Source organism: Aedes aegypti, chromosome 3, assembly GCF_002204515.2.
Source record: "Aedes aegypti strain LVP_AGWG chromosome 3, AaegL5.0 Primary Assembly, whole genome shotgun sequence".
NCBI lineage: Eukaryota > Metazoa > Arthropoda > Insecta > Diptera > Culicidae > Aedes > Aedes aegypti.
The window spans coordinates 188,063,405-188,083,539 of NC_035109.1; the positions used below are offsets into that span (position 1 = coordinate 188,063,405).

At 34.7% G+C, this 20,135-nt stretch overlaps 1 protein-coding gene across 3 annotated transcripts in view; it reads left to right on the top strand.

Annotated features, from left to right (window-relative positions):
• Positions 1 to 711: 711 nt before the first annotated feature.
• LOC5577102 (mitogen-activated protein kinase kinase kinase 11) overlaps positions 712 to 20,135 on the top strand; it is a 112,483-nt gene continuing 93,059 nt past the window's right edge. For all 3 annotated transcript variants that reach the window (XM_021853216.1, XM_021853218.1, XM_021853217.1), the window contains exon 1: positions 712 to 1,640. In XM_021853216.1, the coding sequence (XP_021708908.1) occupies positions 956 to 1,640 (685 nt within the window). In that variant the 5' untranslated portion in view covers positions 712 to 955. The remainder of the gene's footprint in view (positions 1,641 to 20,135) is intronic.

The following is a 20,135-nucleotide window of genomic DNA, read 5'->3' on the forward strand; positions in this document are numbered from 1 at the left end:
GACTGAACTGTCTTGTTCAAGCGCACAGCAAGGAATGATGCATTTTCTTCATATGCATGATTGTATTAATTTTAGGCGTCACTCTGAATAGATTGTTCTTTACGTGCAGAATCACTCTGCACTCTGAATGGAAATTTCTTAACGTGCAGCTTCAGTCACTGCTCATGTTCGAAAGTAGTAAGTACTACATGTTCGAAAATTTTTTTATTCATACCAAAAGTGTAGTAAACTTTGTGGATTTTGTTTTTGAGTAGATGCTACATGTAGTAAAGTTCAAAGTTTTTTATTCATACCACCCACTGTATATTAGTTTTTTAGCGTGTTCATGCCAAGAAGTTAGTAGATACTCGAACCTTTTGTCTTGATCATGTTCTCCTCAATTATAATTATCTTGCAAAGCCATCTTCTAACGTCACGCAAGCGTCACCCACTACCAACCTGAAGATACTGAAAGGGGTCTTCAGAGTGGCCAGCTATTCGGGGAGCTGATCTGTTTATGTTTTCGGCGCTCGATTTGTTGCATGTTTTAACCGTTCAATCGTATAATAGTCTTGGATTTTTGCCCTGATGTATGGTTTTCTCATATGATTCGCTTTGGCGTTCCTTTAGTTTTCAATATTTAACTTTTGCATAGAGTAAACTAAATTAATATTTTTAACAGAGGAACATTGGCTCGCACTCAATTTCTAATATTTCCATTTTGATGGCATCACTGGTGTCAAACATGGTCGCTGAAAATAGCAGAAGAAAAATATTGCAAATGATGTAGTTTTTGTTAAAATAAGTGCTAATTTTTGCTTATTTCGGCAATAAAAATTGTGCAAAGCGAAGCGAAAAGTGCGAAACATAGTGGAAATCAATTGGTCTCGCCGGGGACCGATTCAGTGCGCAGAGAGCTCGTAATGTTTTCGTTGTTTTGATCGGAATCGCGAAACAGGGGGAAAAATCGCATCGAATGTTGATAGTTTCGGGAAGAGGCAGACAAAAGCAAAATAATCCGCAAGAACCTTCGGCCGTCGGAATGTCGCCCTTGTGGACGGCCAGGTATGACTATCAGGCCCAGGGCGAGGATGAACTCTCGCTGCGGGTTGGCCAGATTGTCTTTGTCCTGTCAATGGACAGCAGTATTTCCGGAGACGAGGGTTGGTGGACGGGTAAAATCGGTGACAGGGTTGGGATTTTCCCATCCAATTTCGTCACGAATGAAGATCCGACAGTGTTAAATGTGCAGCCATTGGAGATTAAGTTTCAAGAGCTCGATCTCCGAGAAGTGATTGGAGTTGGTGGGTTCAGTAAAGTTCATCGTGCCTTTTGGAATGGCTTGGAAGTGGCCGTGAAGGCTTCCCGTCAGGATGAGGACATTGATGGAACCCGGGAAAATGTACTGAAAGAGGCCAAACTTTTCTGGTCACTAAAGCACCCGAATATCGTCGAATTGAAAGGAGTATGCTTGGAACAGCCGATTCTTTGTCTGGTTATGGAATATGCTCGTGGAGGATCGCTCAACAAAATACTGGCTGGCAGGAAAATCCCCCCGGATGTGCTGGTGGACTGGGCAATACAAATTGCCAGGGGGATGAAATACTTGCACTGCGAAGCGCCAATATCCGTCATTCACAGAGACCTGAAAAGCTCTAATGGTGAGTAAACGAATGGATTTTTTGTTCTTAGTAGTATTGTTCAGGCCTGGTAGCGAGTCAGTTTTTAGTGATATGGTCACTATTTGACCTACCTGGTTACTAAAAAGTCACTGTTTGCAACAACAAGTAATATAAACCTCAATGAAGATCCCCCTAAATCACTAGAGTTCTCATCAAAATTATTAAGATTCTTTTGGATATCACAAAAATTCTCATCGGAAGGAATACTGTAGATATTTGCCGACATTCAAAAGACTTTTATTAATGTTTTCCTCAGAAATCCTTACGGAACTGGAAATCAACTGAATCTCAATTTTTTTTTTGCAAGAATTCCAAAGATTCACACCAGAATTTGCAGGAATCCCACCTAAATCTAATAGATTCTTACAGATATACCGTCTCGAAGATAGTCTCAGAATTTCAAAAAGAATAATTAGGGGTACCGGGGGCAGTATGGACACCCCCTTGCATAAGCGAATACTTTTACACTTTAAATGCAAACAATATTTCAGTTGCCTGTCGGAGGAGTAAATTATCCACTAAAATTTCAGAAAAAATGTTCAAAACATTGATTTTAAATAGAAAAATTGAGCATGTTTTTATTTGGTTCGAAAATTATAACATTCACACCTCACCAAATAAGGTTTCAGAGGCAAATGACTGCAAGTTGACCGATAATGTAGCTCTTGATTAAATCTTCAATTATTTATGGTATATTCCAAAATAGCGTAGATTTTTTTCTGGTACTTTAAGACATTGAAAAACTTATATAAAAATTTCTTATACTGTTGGGGCAATATGGACACCGGGTGACAAAGTAGAGTTGACACTTCAAAGAGAAAAAAATATAACTTCAAATACAAAATTATCCAAAAATATTTAGCACTCAATGCAATGATTATGAAGCGGAACCACAAATCAGTTGAAAATCGTCAATTCTTGATTAAAACTAACTTGGAGGCAATATTGAAAGCATCTCTACGAAAAATGTCGTAAATTGGTTTTAATCATGTTTCCAGTGGCACAGTGACCTGTCACAATGGTTTCCTGAATGTGAACTTCATTTTTCGAGGTTTTAAGAACGATCGCGGGACAATTTTCTATAAACATTTGGGTGTCCATACTGCCCCATGGGGGTGTCCACTTTGCCCCGCTAGCTTGATGGCGACTACCAAATATAAGCTTTTTTTAAACCTATTTTTGAAAACAAAATATTTTTTTCCCCATTATGCAACCATGTTTAACAAATGCTTAAGAACTCTAAAAAGCATACTGCAAATAAAAAACAGTATAATATTCATGTCCTCACAGTCAAAATAGACAAATTCCTTAGGGTGTCCATACTGCCCCGTGTCCCCCTACCGGTATCCCGTTCCCACCCGAATTTGAAAGTTTTTCAAGATATCTAATATTTCCACAATATTTCTAAAATGGCTTCTAAAATTATCATAACAAATCCAGAATGCCATTATTTTTACTCAAAAGTAAATTATTCCACATAATTCCGCAATCTCAAAGCATGTGTAGCAACCTCTAAAGCTAACTGCCAGTAGCGTTGTAGTAAATGTTATTTTTTCCCCAACGGGTTGTTTGTAGTATATTCGAAAGGTGTAGTAAAGTAAAATGACACAAACATGTCCCACTCGTGTTCCACATGATCGAGTCTACAGATTTAAATCTTTATCAATAATTTATGATAACGAAGTTAAGATATTGACGCCCCCAAAATTTGTGACATTTCTAGACAAATGTGCTTTTTTGATCAAGCTATAAAAAAAAGCTGTAACTTCTCTACCTCTAAACAATTCTTGGTTAACTCTCTGTGGGAAGTTTTCGGTGTATATTCCGTAGATAAAGCAGCGGAACATATTTTTTTGTCTGTACTGTAGTATTAAAATACCGGTATTCACTTAATTTAGGATTAGGGTTTCAAATAGCCGTAGCAGTAAATGCGCAGCTATTCAGCTAGATCAAGCTGATGCTAGTGGATTCGATTCCCACCGATCGAGGATCTTTTCGCAAAAAAACACCGACTCAGGGCATTGAGTATCTTCGTACCAGCCACAGATATACACTACCCACCATAAGTATGGAATCGCAGCACCTAGTATTGCAACACCCCAGTTGAATATTGTAGCACCCCCCAAAAAGATTAGCATCACCTAAAAATAATAATATTTATGAATATCTCGGAATCCTTACTTTCTTAGTTGCGGTCTTCGGCAAAGTTGCTCTGCAGCCTTATGGTGTTTACCGGGTATCCCCGTTGGTTTGACCACATTTAATCTGAACACTTTTTAATTTGTACCCCGCTAATTTGCACATCGTTCAGATTATTAAAAATGGTTCAAACGTCATTTAGCTTTTGGAACGGAGTAGACTGAAATGGAACGCCGTGGAACGGAACGCAAAATCAAAACAAAACAGTGAAAGAGGTAACCAGAAACACTGTTCTAGGGTGACTAGATGTTCAAATTAAAAATGAACCCCGATGGTTGGCACGAGGTACCTTTCAAATTAGCGGGGGTACACGGTATTGGGTGAAATTTTTATGACGTTATTTTGACGCTACTGGCGCTAGTGTGCATGTAAGTTGGTCAAATTAATTATGCTCTAGCTCATGATCCTAGGAAGTACGTGTCTTCAGCAGCTAAACGGTCTTTTCAGTAAAAATCGCTTTAGAATGCTTTGTAGATACCTAAAAATGTTTATGTTAAAACTTATATGCCGGTCAGAACTGTTGATAACAAATTGCATTTTGAAGGAGCTGTGTAGTGTTTATTAAAACCTATATTCGAAACCTCAACTGGTTTGTCTTACAAAGAAAACAATAAAACTCGCAGGACTGCACTAAGTCATGTTAAAGTCTTCTCAAAACTCAATTTTCTGATGCATGTTATTGGAATGTGGTCTGCTTGTGATTGCCAATTTCATTATGTCGATAATGATAATCATGTAGACAATTATGAGTGAATCAGAACGTGTTTTCCTTTTCGACAGCACTTGTATTCTTGAGTTTATTAAGTTTAAGCCAAGGCTCCTAGTCTTAGTACAGATCAAATAATCTGTTAATCTTATTTAAGAATATTTTAGCCAGTGAAGGACTTTGCGCAAGGATTTTTAAGATCAAAAGCACTCATTGATGATTATATTGAACAGAATAAACACCAATTGATCTTAAACCGTCCCAAACGAGACCAGTAAGATTTTACTAGATGGAATCCACTTTTATTGTCGTTGTTTCTGGTTATGTTGTGTTTGGGAAATTTCAATTAACGATTGAAATGAGCATGAAATCATTCTGAAAATGGAACGGAATAGAATATTAGGTAGGCAATTATGATGTCAAAAATGTGGCGTGTTGTTGTAAATCGAAAATTTTGATTTTATTTCACCATTTAATTTTCTTTGGCATAAATTCCACGCGTTTATAAGGAATTTTAGTGCAAAGCAGAAAACGATTATTTTAATTTCTTATTATGAGTTGAAGCCTTGTTTTTCTTTTCTTTTTATGAAATGAATCACGATAATCGCTTTTAAAAGCCTACTTTATTTTCATTTTGCGTAAGCATATAAAACTTGCTCCATAATCCGTTTGACTGGAAGATGAACTTTATCCGCAAAAGGATGATATCATCAGCTCAAGTAGCTCACGAAAATTCTTTAGTGAAAAGAAAAAAAATATAATGCCAAAACTTACCATAAATAGTTTATGGATACCTCGAAACTGTGATGAAAAATTGATGAGCGGATCTCCTTAAACAGAAGTTTTCTGCACGCCTTACACTTTGATCTAATTCAACGCACTGGAAATATTCACTTTCTCGCCATTTCAAAATAAAATCAAACTGGCGAACTAGTTTTTATGGTATACGCATGATGAATTGAATCAACAATGAAAAAATTGAGACAACTAAAACTTTCATTTGATATAGAGTTTTTCTTTTTTTGTTTCAACAAATTTCTTGTTATGTTCGCTCCCATTGAATTCAAGAATATATTCGTTTTATTCTAATAATAATCATTGTTGTTTTAACGCATTTTTTAATTGCAATAAATTGAAAAGGATTATTGAAAACAACAATATTATTCATTATTTTGAATAGCTGTTAATTCTCTGCGTGTATGTTTTATAGTATACTACAGGGGCAGATGTATTCATACGATACAAAAATAAGTTTAGTAACAATTTTAATATATGGGTTGTCTCTTGTAGTGTGGGCCTATTCGGGTTTAACGGAGTTTTATCAAAGGTTTATTAAAGCTGTTAAAACTAATAAGTTCTAAAATGAGTTTGAACGATATGGTGGCAACAAAAAATTATAGTAAGTGAAAAAACAAAAATACGTTACTTGGGCAATTAGCTTCTAAGTGTTAGTTCAAGAAACAATCAGTGCTGAAAGAAGAACGTCCTATATGTAAGCAATTATTTATTTCTCTGCTAGCGGTAATAGTTGCCAGCAGAGGTTTTCGCATTGCGTTTGTAGTCAGTTTTTGATAGTAACAAAAACGGTTTAAGAGAAGCCTTGCATGAACAGCCATTTGGGGCGGCCATTAATTACGTAAGACAATTTTAGTGGTTTTTCAAACCCTTCTCCCCCTACGGTAAGATTTTTTTTATGAAAATTGAAAATGCAGTGTATGGTGCGTAAGAAATCGCATACCTCTTTTGTAACATATTCTAATTCCAGCTTCATTTTCGCAAAATCTATAAGTAGAAAGTAGGCGTTGTGAAGCTTTGCATTTGCCACCGAAAAGTGAATCTTGTAGGAGACTGTAATAGAAGCCTAAGGTAATTTTACTCTTAAATATTCACTATAAAAATGACTATGGAAAGTAAGACGTTGAGATCGATCATTGGGGAACACATGCTAGTTTCGAGAAATTGTTGAACTGACAAGGAAATTGACATTTCTCTTTAAGGATATATGAACGTAATGACCAATAAAAACTTTTAACAACAAAAAATGAAATTAACTAGAACTACTCCTAAACAGCCTATTTTGTTAAGACTTGACGACAATTGACATTTAAGACTCTAATCTTACGTAAAAGACAGGAGTAATCAGAATAGCACTTAAATGACAAATTATTCAAAACCATTTCGACTAGACAGTATTAGTAATGACACTGCTACACTACAATTTCAAACAAATTCTGATGGAGCTGCTGATTTTCACAATGCTTCCGTTTCTCAGAAGCAATGGAATATGGGTATTTTTCAAAAACTACGACGTCACAATACGAACAAAAAACAGTGAGCCTAGTTCGTCTGAGCATTGGTCCTGGTAGAGGGGAAACTTGGCAAAAGCCAGACCGAGGGTTCAGCCTTGACAAGTTAAGCTGTCAGGCAGCTCCAACTGAACACCACAAACAAAAAAAAAAAACAAGGTTGATAATGCATAGAAAATAAAATCTTGCACGAAATTACATTTTTGATGTGTCTTCTGAAGATTCGATGATTTGTTTTGAACAAAATTAATTTCAAACAAAATAGGAGGAAAAGTTTATTCTATCAAAAAATATGTTTACTTTATAGAGCACGTTAAACGGATTAAAAAAAATATTGCTCTAAGAAAGCTCAACTATGTATTGAAATAAGGTCGGTTTTAGAAAGTCACTTTTGTATAATCAACTTTTGGAGCTCTGTCATATACAGCGGTAATTATATAGAGTACCATTTTTTGCTTACGTTACTTCATAAATATGAAAACAAACTTTTCCAATAAAAAAAACAAATTCTTATTCGTTACAATTGTTCGATGTTACCATTAACGTGTAAGAAAAAAAAAACAAAAACGTGGTCCTTGAAAATCGACTTTTTTTAGATTTTTGTATTTGCTCTCAAATGCTCGTTGATGTATTTTTCAATATATTGTTAACACTATGTTATGATAGTTGTGGCACAGACTATATTAGCATAAACAAAAACCTTTTTTTTTTCAAAAAAAAGTTGGAATTTAGCGTGACATACCATTTCTTATAATCCCGACAACTTAGAAAACTTGTGTCTTCAGCAAGGTTGTTCTGAAGCTTGAAAGTAATTTAAGAGGGCAGGATCCGTCATTGATTTCAGAATTTTCAAAAGCACTTTTTTCGTTCAAAATTAAGCAAATTTACAGGAAAATGTGTTCACGGCATTCTGTTCTCCAGCCGAAACACAGTGAACATATTTTCATCGGATATTTTTTTGTCTTCAACAGAAAAACTGCTTTTGAAGTTTCGTTGATGACGATAATTATGATGACGGAGCGTTGATCGTTAAGGCAGTCCTGTTTAGCTAGCAATTTTGCGTAGCGGCGGTAGTGTGCATGTGATTTGGTCATGTTTTAGAAAGCTCTAATACTAGTTCAATTCCCTGGCCACCTAGAAAACTCATATCTTCAGCAAAGTTGTTTGAAAGCTTGAAAGCAATTTGAGACAGCACTGTTTTGTTAGTAATTTTGCACACTAGCGCTAGTTAGCGGCAAAACAGCTAATCGAACAGTGCTGCCTCAAATTTCTTTCAAGCTTCTAAACAGCTTTGCTGGAAAGAAGATTTTTCTAGGTGGTCAGGATTATGAGCTAGAGTCCTCTGGAATATAACCAAATAATATGCACACTAGCGCCACATAGCGGCAAAATTACGCATTCTAAACATCACATAATGCACGCCATAAGGCTGTTGAACAACTTTGCTGATGTTTGCAACTTTGTAGGAAGTAAAGATTTCGAGATACTGCGTCATAAATATTATAATTGTTAAGTGATGTGAAACTTTTCGTGGTGCTGCAATATTCAACTGGGGTGTTGCAATACTACACAGCTAAAAAAATGTTGTAAATTTAAGTTTATTTTCATGCACATATTTGGAGCATCAAAATAAACCTAAATTTCAGGGACCAATCCATTATTTTTCAATCGAATTCGCTTTAAATTTGCACGACCATGTAATATTCAACCATTTTTAGTTGAAAATTGAATGTATAAGCATTTAAATTTACATAATGCTGTAACAACACACGAATTTGATTTATTTTTACAGTAGACTTCAGTTTACATCACATTGAAAATTAAATATTTTTTTCTGTGTAGGTGATGCGATTCCATACTATGGTGGGTAGTGTACACATGCGCAAAATGGTCAATTGACCAAGAAAGTCTCAGTTAACATTTAACTGTGGAAGTGCTTATAACTACATTAAGCTGAGAAGCAGACTCTGTCCCAGTTCGGACGTAACGCCAGAAATAAAAAGGGTTGACGAATCCAATGTCGTTTTTGAAAATATCACCACGTCAAGTTTTGGAAAGATTGGCTTTTGAAAATGTATAATTGGACGGTTTCAGCTTTATTTATTTATGACCAGCTTTATTAATTTATTTATTTATTTGGGTTACTTAAATAGACTATCTTTAATCCCAATTATATTATATATACACAGTATATAACAAAACAAACGTGACAAAACATGGAGTGTACAAAAAACGTCAAGAACGTAAATCATTTCAAACTTTAAATATGTCCTCAGTTTTTTCGGCCAACGAGGAAACTAACACAATTTGAGCGAAGCATATTTCGTGTCAGGTGGAAGTCGAATATCGACGCCACTCGATTAAAAAACACATTGCAGACCATGAACAGCATTGCTCAATCCGTAATTGGTACGACGAATTGAAAGCCGCCTCACCATCGAACTATTATCGTTGAAAACAAAGTTAAACGTTAAGATGCATTTGTTGCAAGATAGCTTCACAATTGATTTTCCCATTCAGAGTATCGACAGCTCTGCAAACGTCTCTTCGAATTCCCAAAAGTTGCAAGTCGATCAGTTGACAGCTGCTCTTGTAACTCGGGAGGCTTAGAGGGTCTCTCCAAGGTAGCCTCCGAAGTGCCAAACAATGAAATCTTCGTTGAACTGAATCGTTAGTTCGGACTCTAGACCGCAAACCAATATTCCACCGTTGATCGAACGAGACAAAAGTATAACGTTTTCAGGCAATAGATGTAGGTAAAGTTTTTTGTAGTTTCAAACACGAAGCCAATCGTTTTTGATGCTTTATCAACAATGTAAGAGGTATGATTGGAGAATGTCAGTTGAGAATGCAACATTATACCCAAATCCTTAAAATTAAGATGAATCGAAGCCAAACCTCAAATTTTCAAGACCACAAATCTGGAGAACCGAACATCCGTTCAAGTTGAAAACTTAAGGTACCGCGGGGCAAGTGGGAACGAAAAAAACGATAGTTCAAACAAATTGTTCAATAAAATTTTCAAATGTCAATATTTTTCAAATCCAACAACACAATCACGTTTTGGCAACATATTTGCTGGTATGTGCATGAAACTAATCGAATAATTTCGAAATTGTGAAAACCTTGGAAGAAAGTTTTAGAATGAGCCAATGGACGCAGTTACCTCGCTAAGCGGGGCAAGTGGGACACATCCAGTTTCATGCGTCAATCAACATCAGTAAGTCAACCATTACAATAATTTGAATTTGATAAGTCATAGATTTTTAATTTTAAGTACATATTTGATGTACATAAGGGATCAACCATAAAATACGTTACGTTTTAGCAAGAAACCCTTTATATAATAGTATGTCACTTCACATTTAATATTAACTGAAAATTCCTCAATAAAAGCGTAAAGAGGAATTAAACATGTTCAAAATATATCATTTATAAGTTGTTAATTAAAATGTAGCACATAAACAATCAATAATTGACGAAATTTTAAATATGTTTTGTTATTATTTATATGCATGGCAGAATAGCACCTTATGGGATGGAATTGCTTTCCATCACTACTCAATTTTGTAGAAATAACAAATAAAGTTCAAATAATATAGAAAAGTAATCGTTCTCATGATGCATTTCAAATTTCAGCTGTGTGTTTGTTCAATTTTGAAGTCGTATTTCAAAAATAAAACATTAATTAAAAAATAAAGAATAATAACACTTTTCTTCTCCCTTTTATGCAATTACGTAATTTGAGGTTGATCGTTTTTGACAAAAATCATTTGTTTGAATGCTTTAGTGCTACACTCTAGCAAAATGTATGAAACGTGTACGAAAAGTTTTGATTCTGGTTTTTGTTTTGATATGTCCCACTTACCCCAGGTACAAATATATTTTGGGGTAAGATAGACCATCGAAAATTTCATATGAAATAAAAACAAAATACTGGTTTATCGTTAGCAGCTTGTAATAATATTAAAAATTATAGCTTACTGATGGAAATTCGATTTAAAACACATTTATTTTTTGCGAGTCAATGCAAGACGTGAAACGTGGCACAATTTGTCATGCAAGTTAAAAATGGCGTTGAACTGACAACTGTTACATGAACCACATGGTAATAAAAATAACAATATTTTTAGTACTAAATACATTCCTTGTCATTGTATCTTCAACTTTCTAGAAGAATACCCCCATGAAAAACTTTTCCTAGTTGAGCTATGACGAAACGCCCCACTTACCCCGGATTCTCACTTGCCCCGGGGTACCTTAATCGATTGATACTAGCTGGTGGTGATCAATCGATTAAGTTTTCAGTTCAAACAGTTGTTTGGTTCTCCAGATTTGTAAATTTGAGGTTTAGCTTCGATTCATCTTCACCTTAATGCATTGCACTCGTTCGATGGGCATATCAAAAGTTTTGTATCCAAAGATCGGCTTAGTTGGATTGACGACTAGTCGGCTGAGGTCGTACTATCTAGCGAAAACGTTTATCTGGTCCTGGAGATAACGGCAATCAGCAATTGTGCATATTCTCAGAAAAACGTGTAGGTCGTCTGCGAACGTCAGCCCTTCCACAACAAAGTGAACGTTGTTAAAATACAGAAGGAAAACAACGGACAGATGCCTTGCGGTATGCCTGATGACGCGTAGAAGCAGGGTGATCGATCCCAAGTAGTATTTGTAACTTATGCATCAAATAAGAAAAGTAGAAAGAATTACTTAAGAATTACTCTTGAGATACAGAAAAACATAAAGAATTTTACGTCGTTACAATAGTGTAGTCATTCTATTACGAAAAAACCTTATACATATGTCAATAATAGAACAGTTTCAAAGCGGTCATTCAGTAACATTGTAGACATTCATGCAAGTACCATCAGTGTACCAGTATCCGCTCATGCCCCTATTTCCGCTCACTAGTGTAAAAATTGATTTTTCGCGTCAAAAACCTACATTTTTCGCACGGATATATTCTAGCAATACTAACAACTTTGAAATGAAGTCGTCTGACATTATTTTCATTTGATAAAATAATTCTTTATATTGACAACACAAGACCTCGTGAGCGGTTATTGGACCACTAGGTATTTTTGTGTGTTCCAATAACCGCTCATGCAAAAAATTGAACAAAATTTTAAATAAATGTCGAATTTTGTATACAGCCTTCTTTATTGCAGAAGTAGCTATGGTTTGACCGTAAAAAATATCACGATAAATAACGAAATTCGAAATAATGCATTTTTTTAGTAAGTTCATTGGCGTAAATACGGGGCTTAGACCCCCCTAGAAAAGTTCAAGCCCCCCCTAAAAAATTGTTACTCTCATGCTAAGCATACGCTTTACTTAAGGGATTTTTTAGATCAGAAGGGTCAAGCCCCCTCTAGATTTGAGTTCAAGTTACGCTAATGAGTAAGTTCGTCAAGAAATCAGTTTACCGTGAGCGGAAATAGAAACACTTAGATGCAGTAGCAAATGCTATTGAATTTTTTTTATGAAAGTTTTACAAATTCTTCTTATTTTGCCGTTGATTACCTATACTTGGGACTACATTGTGACATAAAAATAGTATTGATCGATACAATAGTTATTTTATAATAAACATTTGAACACATAACTTCCCTTGAATGGGCGGAATCTGGTGCACTGATGGTAGTATTTTACTGTGCAGTTATTGATACTATTACAAGAAAAACAATCATTGCAGATCAGTTATGTCGCAACTTACCTTAATGATGGTTTTGAAAATTGTGTCATTTTATATTAAGAAAACAGTATACAACTAATAATCAACAAACTGTATCATGAAATTAATGCCATTCGTCGAATGGTGCAGAATCACAAAATCTCTCCAAAAGAAAATTATTTATACAGTTATGGTATACTTTTCAAGCTCTGGGTCGATATGGTTTTTATACCAATTGTTCCCCAACGGCAACATTTCAGATTTCCGCAAACTTAAACGAGTCGCCAGCAAGCCAATCAACAAGAAAGAACCACAATCCGAATTGTCCGTAATCGGTTCCAATGTGGCCTTTTATCTTTTTTTTCTTGGCATTTACGTCCCCACTGGGACAGAGCCGGCTACTCAGCGTAGTGTTCTAATAGTACTTCCACCGTTATTTACTGATAACTTTCTTTGCCAATGTTGCCATTTTCGCATTCGTATATCGTGTGGCAGGTACGATGATACTCTATTTCCAGGGAAGTCAAGGAAATTTCCATAATGAAAAGATCCTGGACCGACCGGGAAACGAACCCAGACACCTTCACCATTCAGTTTTAATTTGTAGCCGCGGACTCTAACCACTCGGTTAAGGAAAGTTCATATTCCAATGTGGCCATTGAAAGTATAAAATGTTATTTGGTGTTCCATTGAATATATTTCATTGTGGAGGGGTTCCTGCACAGATAAAAATATTTAAATGTCAATGTAACGTAAACAGAAGAGTATAGTAAAAGTAATTCAAATTCATCTATTGTTACAGCATCACGATTAATTTTCAACTAAAGATGCTTGAATTTTACATGATCGTGTAAATTTAAAGTGCATTCGATTGAAAAATAAGCGATTTGTCGTTGGCATTTCAGTTTATTTTGATGCTCCAAATATGTGCATGAAAATAAACTGAAATTTACAACATATTTTTAGCTGTTTGGGGTAATATGCACCACTTAAGGAAAATGTGCCGAAATGAACACTAAACAGCATATATGTAGTGTTACGAATCTAGTTGGTTTGGGTTGAAGACAAACTATACAGCAGAACAGACTATTTGTGTTTAAACTTAATCAACAACTTAACATTGACATTTTTTTTAAATTTATTTTTATCTATCGTTTCGAATAGACTGTGCCAACTATTTCAAATAAATTCTGGGTTGGCTGATTTTCATGCTTCCTTAGCTCCAAAAAGCAAAGGAATATGAGTAGTCCGTCTGAGTATTGGTCATGGTAGAGGGGAGATTTGGCAGAAGCCAGATCGAGGGTTCAAGCTTGACAAGTAAATCTGTCAGGCAGCTTTAACTGAGCACCATTCAAACACAATGACAAAACGACAAACAAAATGTTTCAGGATCTACAATTAGTTATACAGGTATTTTACTTGACTTTGTTTGAGGCATTACACACCAAATTTTTATTGCTGTAAACCAGCAAATTTTTCATGATATTTTTTTGTGCTGTAAATTCAGCAATCGATCCAGCAAAATAAAATTTGCTGATCTTTCAGCAATTCAAATTCTCATCAAAGTGACAGCTGGTTTACTGAAAATCCAGCAAAGAACATTTCAATTTGCTGATTATTTAGCACTGGGCTATATGTTACTCTAATGGAATTTCTTGCTGATTTACAGCAATTTCGGATCGCCAGCTCCTGGTTGGTGTAAAATTTAGGTAATGTTTGTTATTGTTGTCGCGAAAATGATAGAAAATGCTATTCCACTACATTCTATACACATTTTTTTCCACACTAATAAATAAAACACTATTTTCCAATGCTTTGGGGGGGAGCGGATATTAGCATAGCATAGCATAGCATTATCATTTCTCCAATTATAGTAGGGGGAGATCCCCCAGTACCGGACAGCACCCAATACCGGACAAAGTCGAAACATTGAGAAATCATGGTCCAATCAAGATGGTGTATTAGTAGTAAAGGAAGCTATTATGGAGACTAATGTTTGCGTAGAACAGCACATCCTTGAAATATGCATGCCTTCTTAAAAAAGTACAAAAGTTTGAAAATTTCAAAAAAATTTACGTGTTGCCTTAATTTTGAGCCTATTTAGTAATTATTTTGAATATGAAAAAATACTTTGGATCACGCAAGCATATTCGAACATAATCCTATTTTGATAGTATGAATGTACCGTCAAGCTACCATTCACCGTGCATTTAAGAAAAATTTGCACTTCAAAAAATTTTATAACTTTTCCAAATAATTAGAAGCGCACTAGAATACCACTACGTAGCGTGCAATTATATAATAATTCAGGGAAAAATCTAAAACTAGTGATGCATTACAAAAAAATACTCAAAAATTTTGTTTAAAAATGTAATGTTAAGGTTGCCTCGTACCGTTCTATGTCACCATTTACCGTGCACACTAGTGCACCATTTACCGTGCGTATAGTTTTCGTCATGATTTAATTTTGTATCTCGAAGAAACGTTGTTGATGGTGCAACTATGTTGCTAGTAGTGTGCGCTCTCACTTTTAAGAGTATTCAAATCATCATTTACAATAAAAACCATAAAAAAATTAAAATTGTCTAAATTATTACTTTTTCATTAAAACCGTTATAGGAGGTTTGACTGTATTGTCCAAACCATTCCATATTCACTCAATAACTAAATATGAAGTAGTTTAATGACAACATAACAATAAATCTAATATTACCGAATAGTTTCATGCCTTTTACACTAATGCACGGTACTAGGAACCATATACACTCCCGTGCATAAGTTTGGGTTCACCCCCTTAAAAACATGCAAAAGTGTTCAGTCCATATCTCTGTGACTACACGTCCAATTGAAATTCTCTAAGCCGCATTCGAAAGGCAAAGAGTTATTCTTACTTCGTATGTGTTTTTCAAAAAACATTCTTTGATCTTTGTATGCTAAATTTTTACTTAAAGTTGTGACATATTTCAAAAAACACACTGAAAAATCATATCTAATTTCCTCAGCATTGGATCGACCAAATTTTTAAATCAAAGTGTCATTAGAATCGTAATCTTATATTCTTTGAAGAGCCCCCACGAAATCTTGGCGGAAAAATCTGAAAAGTATTCAAAATCAATGAAACAGTCAGTCAAGTCATCGTGCAAAAGTTTGGGTTCACCCCTCAGTATGGTGTATCGTGCAAAAGTTTGGGTTCACCTGAACTTACCTAAATCTGTGAAATCTCAAACCAATAATGTACGCGTCATTATTTGCGCACAAAAAAGCTTTAAACTATCAAAATCGGTTGAAAAATGGCAGAGATATTGACAAAAATTATGTGCGTGCGGCTCAGATGAACCCAAACTTATGCACGATTTGCATCATACTGAGGGGTGAACCCAAACTTTTGCACGATGACTTGACTGACTGTTTCATTGATTTTGAATACTTTTCAGATTTTTCCGCCAAAATTTCGTGGGGTCTTTTCAAAGAATATAAGATTACGATTCTAATGACACTTTGATTTAAAAATTTGGTCGATCCAATGCTGAGGAAATTAGATATGATTTTTCAGTGTGTTTTTTGAAAAATGTCACAACTTTAAGTAAAAATTTAGTATACAAAGTTCAAAGAATGTTTAAAAAAAAAAACACATACGAAGCGAGAATAACTCTTTGCCTTTCGAATGCGGCTTAAAGAGTTTCAATTGGACATGTAATCACAGAGATATGGACAGAACACTTTTGTATGTTTTTTAGGGGGTGAACCCAAACTTTTGCACGGGAGTGTATATATTGAAAAGGGTCCATTCACCGTGCATTTGGGTTTCGACTGAAACAAAATAAAAAATTCTAATTTGCATAAAATCTTATTGCTCATACGATAAAATACATCTTACTAATAGTATCCACAGTGAAAACTTGTTGAAATTTTAAAAAATTTCATACTCTATCGTTAAAATGAAAAAATGTGATTTTTTGGCGTTTCTACTAAGAGTGTTGAGAAATATCATTATCAAACAGAATTCACATGATTTTAACTACATTAACTAGGTTTTTCAAAATGCTTTGTGACAAAAACTACTTAATTTCATCAGTTTTATCTTATTTTGCTGACAAAAGAATAATTTGTGAATATTGTATGAATATTCTGTAGGAATTTGTATATGTGCACGGTGAATGGAGGCCGCACGGTGACTGGTGACTTAACGGTATTTTGTACCATAATTGGACTAAATATGGACAAATTACAATTTTGGTTAAGCAGCACCTCCTGTCCCCCAGTTTCGGACAGCCTGATTTGTTATATGATATCTTTGTAATTATTGCACCAGTGTCTCAAAATACATTCATTTTTCATGGATTCCGTCGATCATGGTATTAAATATGCAATAAAAATAAGGAAAATGAACATTCAGAACAACATCGTAAAATGTGCTATTTTTCATCATATAAGAAAGAGTTTTTTTATGTACATCTTGCTAACTAAGAAATGCTCAAATTGTTCTTGTTAATGTTGCAAATGCATTGAATTGGCAATTATATACTATTCCTATAGTAAACACATTCAATGATGTTCAAATTTACAGAATTCGAGGCATTTCCAGATCGTGTCCGGTATTGGGTGCCACCTTTCAAGATCGATCAATTTGGTACTAAATTACATAATCAAAATGCAATGTCAAAATTCATATTTATATTTTCAAATTTATTTTTGTACACTATAAAAATGATAATATTTATCATAGATGCGTAACACGAGCACATAAAACCAATATTTTACGAATTATGAATTTAGTGGCTTAAGTGTCCGGTACTGGGGGATCTCCCCCTACTTACTCAGAAATTCCAATTTGAGACAAATATGTGATTGATCGGTTGAATTTTGTTCTAAATAAAATAGTAATTGACTGATGAAACGAGTGGCAGAATTTTTCCTAGTTTCTAGTTTATCGGTTGATAAGTAAAACTGTTTACTGGTTTTCAGCAAAAAAAAGTGCTGTTACAAGTTCAGCAGTTATGTTTACTGGTTCACGGCAAAATTTCAAATCGATTGCTGGTCATCAATTATATGCCATATGAACTACTGATAAACAAATCTGTTAGCATTGACAAGTACTCAGTAAGTTAGATTGCTGGATTCCAGTAAAAAAATCAGAATTGCTGTAGGGTAATTTGCCCATTATTGCGGTATTCCCTTTTATTGCGGTATAAGAATTAGACGCTCATTGTTAATCGAAAACTCTATTTACTATGGATATTATTGATGATAATGAAAGCTTATAGTATTCCCAAGCCGTACCGGATAAATGCTTTGAAAATTATAGGGGAATGTGGGGCAAGATGAGCACCCGGGGCAAGATGGGCACCCCTAGTTTGTGTCGTTCCTACCGATTTCAATAAATTATTTGGGGTTCTGATAAATATCATTAAATTAATATGATGGCCATAAATTTCAGCAAAAAAATCAACAGCACAACGTAAATATTGTCAAAAATACATAGAAGTCCAAAAATTTACCTTTTCATATAAGATTTGTTTATTTAAAAGTGATATTTTTGTTGCGTAATCAAATTAATTCATACGTTTTTGGCCGTATAGTTATAAAATAATCTTCTGTAGATAATCAGAAGCAAAACTTTTATCAAATTTAAAAAACATTTCAATTGTTTTGATTATATTAATAAATTTACACCCTTGGGGCTAGATGAGCACCATATTCAAAATTAAGTAAAAGTGTAAAGTTATAGAACCACATTTAGCTGTGGGCTAGACTACGGTATCTTCTTTGCACAATACAATTTTTCTTAAAATATATAAACAAACAACAAATTTAATCGTTTTTTAAGTAAAATATAAGCAATTTTTGGAAAGTTATTTAATTTTTTGATAAAAGTTCTAAAAACTAAGCTAGTTGAAGATAAATATTATCAGATACTAAAGATAATATCTTGGGATATTGCAAGCATTGAAAAATAATAGTTTTCTTTAGTAAACTGCATCTTTTTATGGGGGTGCCCATCTTGTTCCGCAGTTTTTTTTACCAAAGATAAAAAAGCTTTTAACGTGGTTTTTGGAAAAATATTTATCACTTTTTAAAACTTTTAATGGTTGGAGGTCAAAGTAATAATGTAATGTTACCAATTTATATTTTTAACCGGTCCCTCTATCTACGGAAGGGTTTTCATAAGTGTGAATTTTTAAGCTTAGAACCAAACCAATTATTTGCAGCGGGTATATCAGTTGATAATGATGTAATTACATGATAGATATTGAATTTTGAATAAAAGTTCTATATTTTTGAGAAAAAGCATATACCGCAATAATGGGACAATGAAAATAGTTTTTTGCCTATTATTGCGGTATCTGTAAATCAAGACGGGGTTGGTGGTCTGATGGCTACCGCTTCTGCTTCATATGCAGAAGGTCATGGATTCAATCCCAGGCCCGTCCCTTTCCTCGTACTTTGTAGTTGTATATCTCTCACTTGCTTCTATCTTCCATTCTAAATATATCACACTTAAACTATTCGTTCATAGCAAACGCTAGAACCAGAGACGGACAAGAAACCGTTTCCCTAACGCTTCCTACTTCCACGCGCATGCCTTTCTTACGCCTGATACATAGGCAGTCTGCTAACCACAAAATCAAACCTCTCTGCCATGCCTTTCCCCCAATCCATACACTCCCGCATGAACTGACGTGGATGCAGTGGAATATACGGTCTACGTGAGAGTCAGTTAAATGCATCATCAATTCCTCCCCCTTCCCCTCATTGGTCTGCATTCTGACGTGGCAGGTGCCATTGTTGCCTAAAAATAGAAGATCACCAGCACTTATACACTGAGGATGCCTGTTAGTACCCATGCAGTCATTCGGTTGGTTCCTTGTGTAAGTGCAGCTGATCTGGCGATACTGGAGTGCATCCACGGGCGGCCAATCAAGCTCAAGCTCAAGCTCATTATTGCGGTATCTGTAAATCACATTCAAAAATTCGATATTTCCATAGTAATTTTTAATGTAATTGCTGGAAACATTAATTATATTATTATGATACTATTTTGTGACATACTTTTGTGTCCTTCATACATTTACTTAGTCAAACAAAAGTTTTATGTTTATATTTACCCCGTAGTTGGTCTTTTTTACAAATATATTGCAAATAAACACAAAGTTTTACCGAAAAATCACGTAAACTGATTGAAAATCGGAACATATGCCAAAAATGCGTTGAAAAACTAAGATACAAGATGATCGCAAGGAAGCAATCTTTTAAAATTGCATTGGATTGGTGAGAACTAGTGAAAAATATATTAGAAAGCATCAAAGTTGTGGTTATACTTAAGCCAAAAAATCATTATCTTATATAGCGACTAGTGGTCTCAGATGGAAGAACCTTGTCTATTTATATTAACATTGTGCAGCTACGACGGAAAAGGAGACGAAACCGGTAGAAAATCATTCGATTCTGTTGATTTGTTTTCGAATCGTGACATAAAGTAATGAATTATTTTTTTTTAGATATGTCCAAAGTCACACAAATTGACAGTACCGTGCAATGTCATTAGCATGGAGGGAGCATATTTTCAATGCTAGAACATTGTGTGG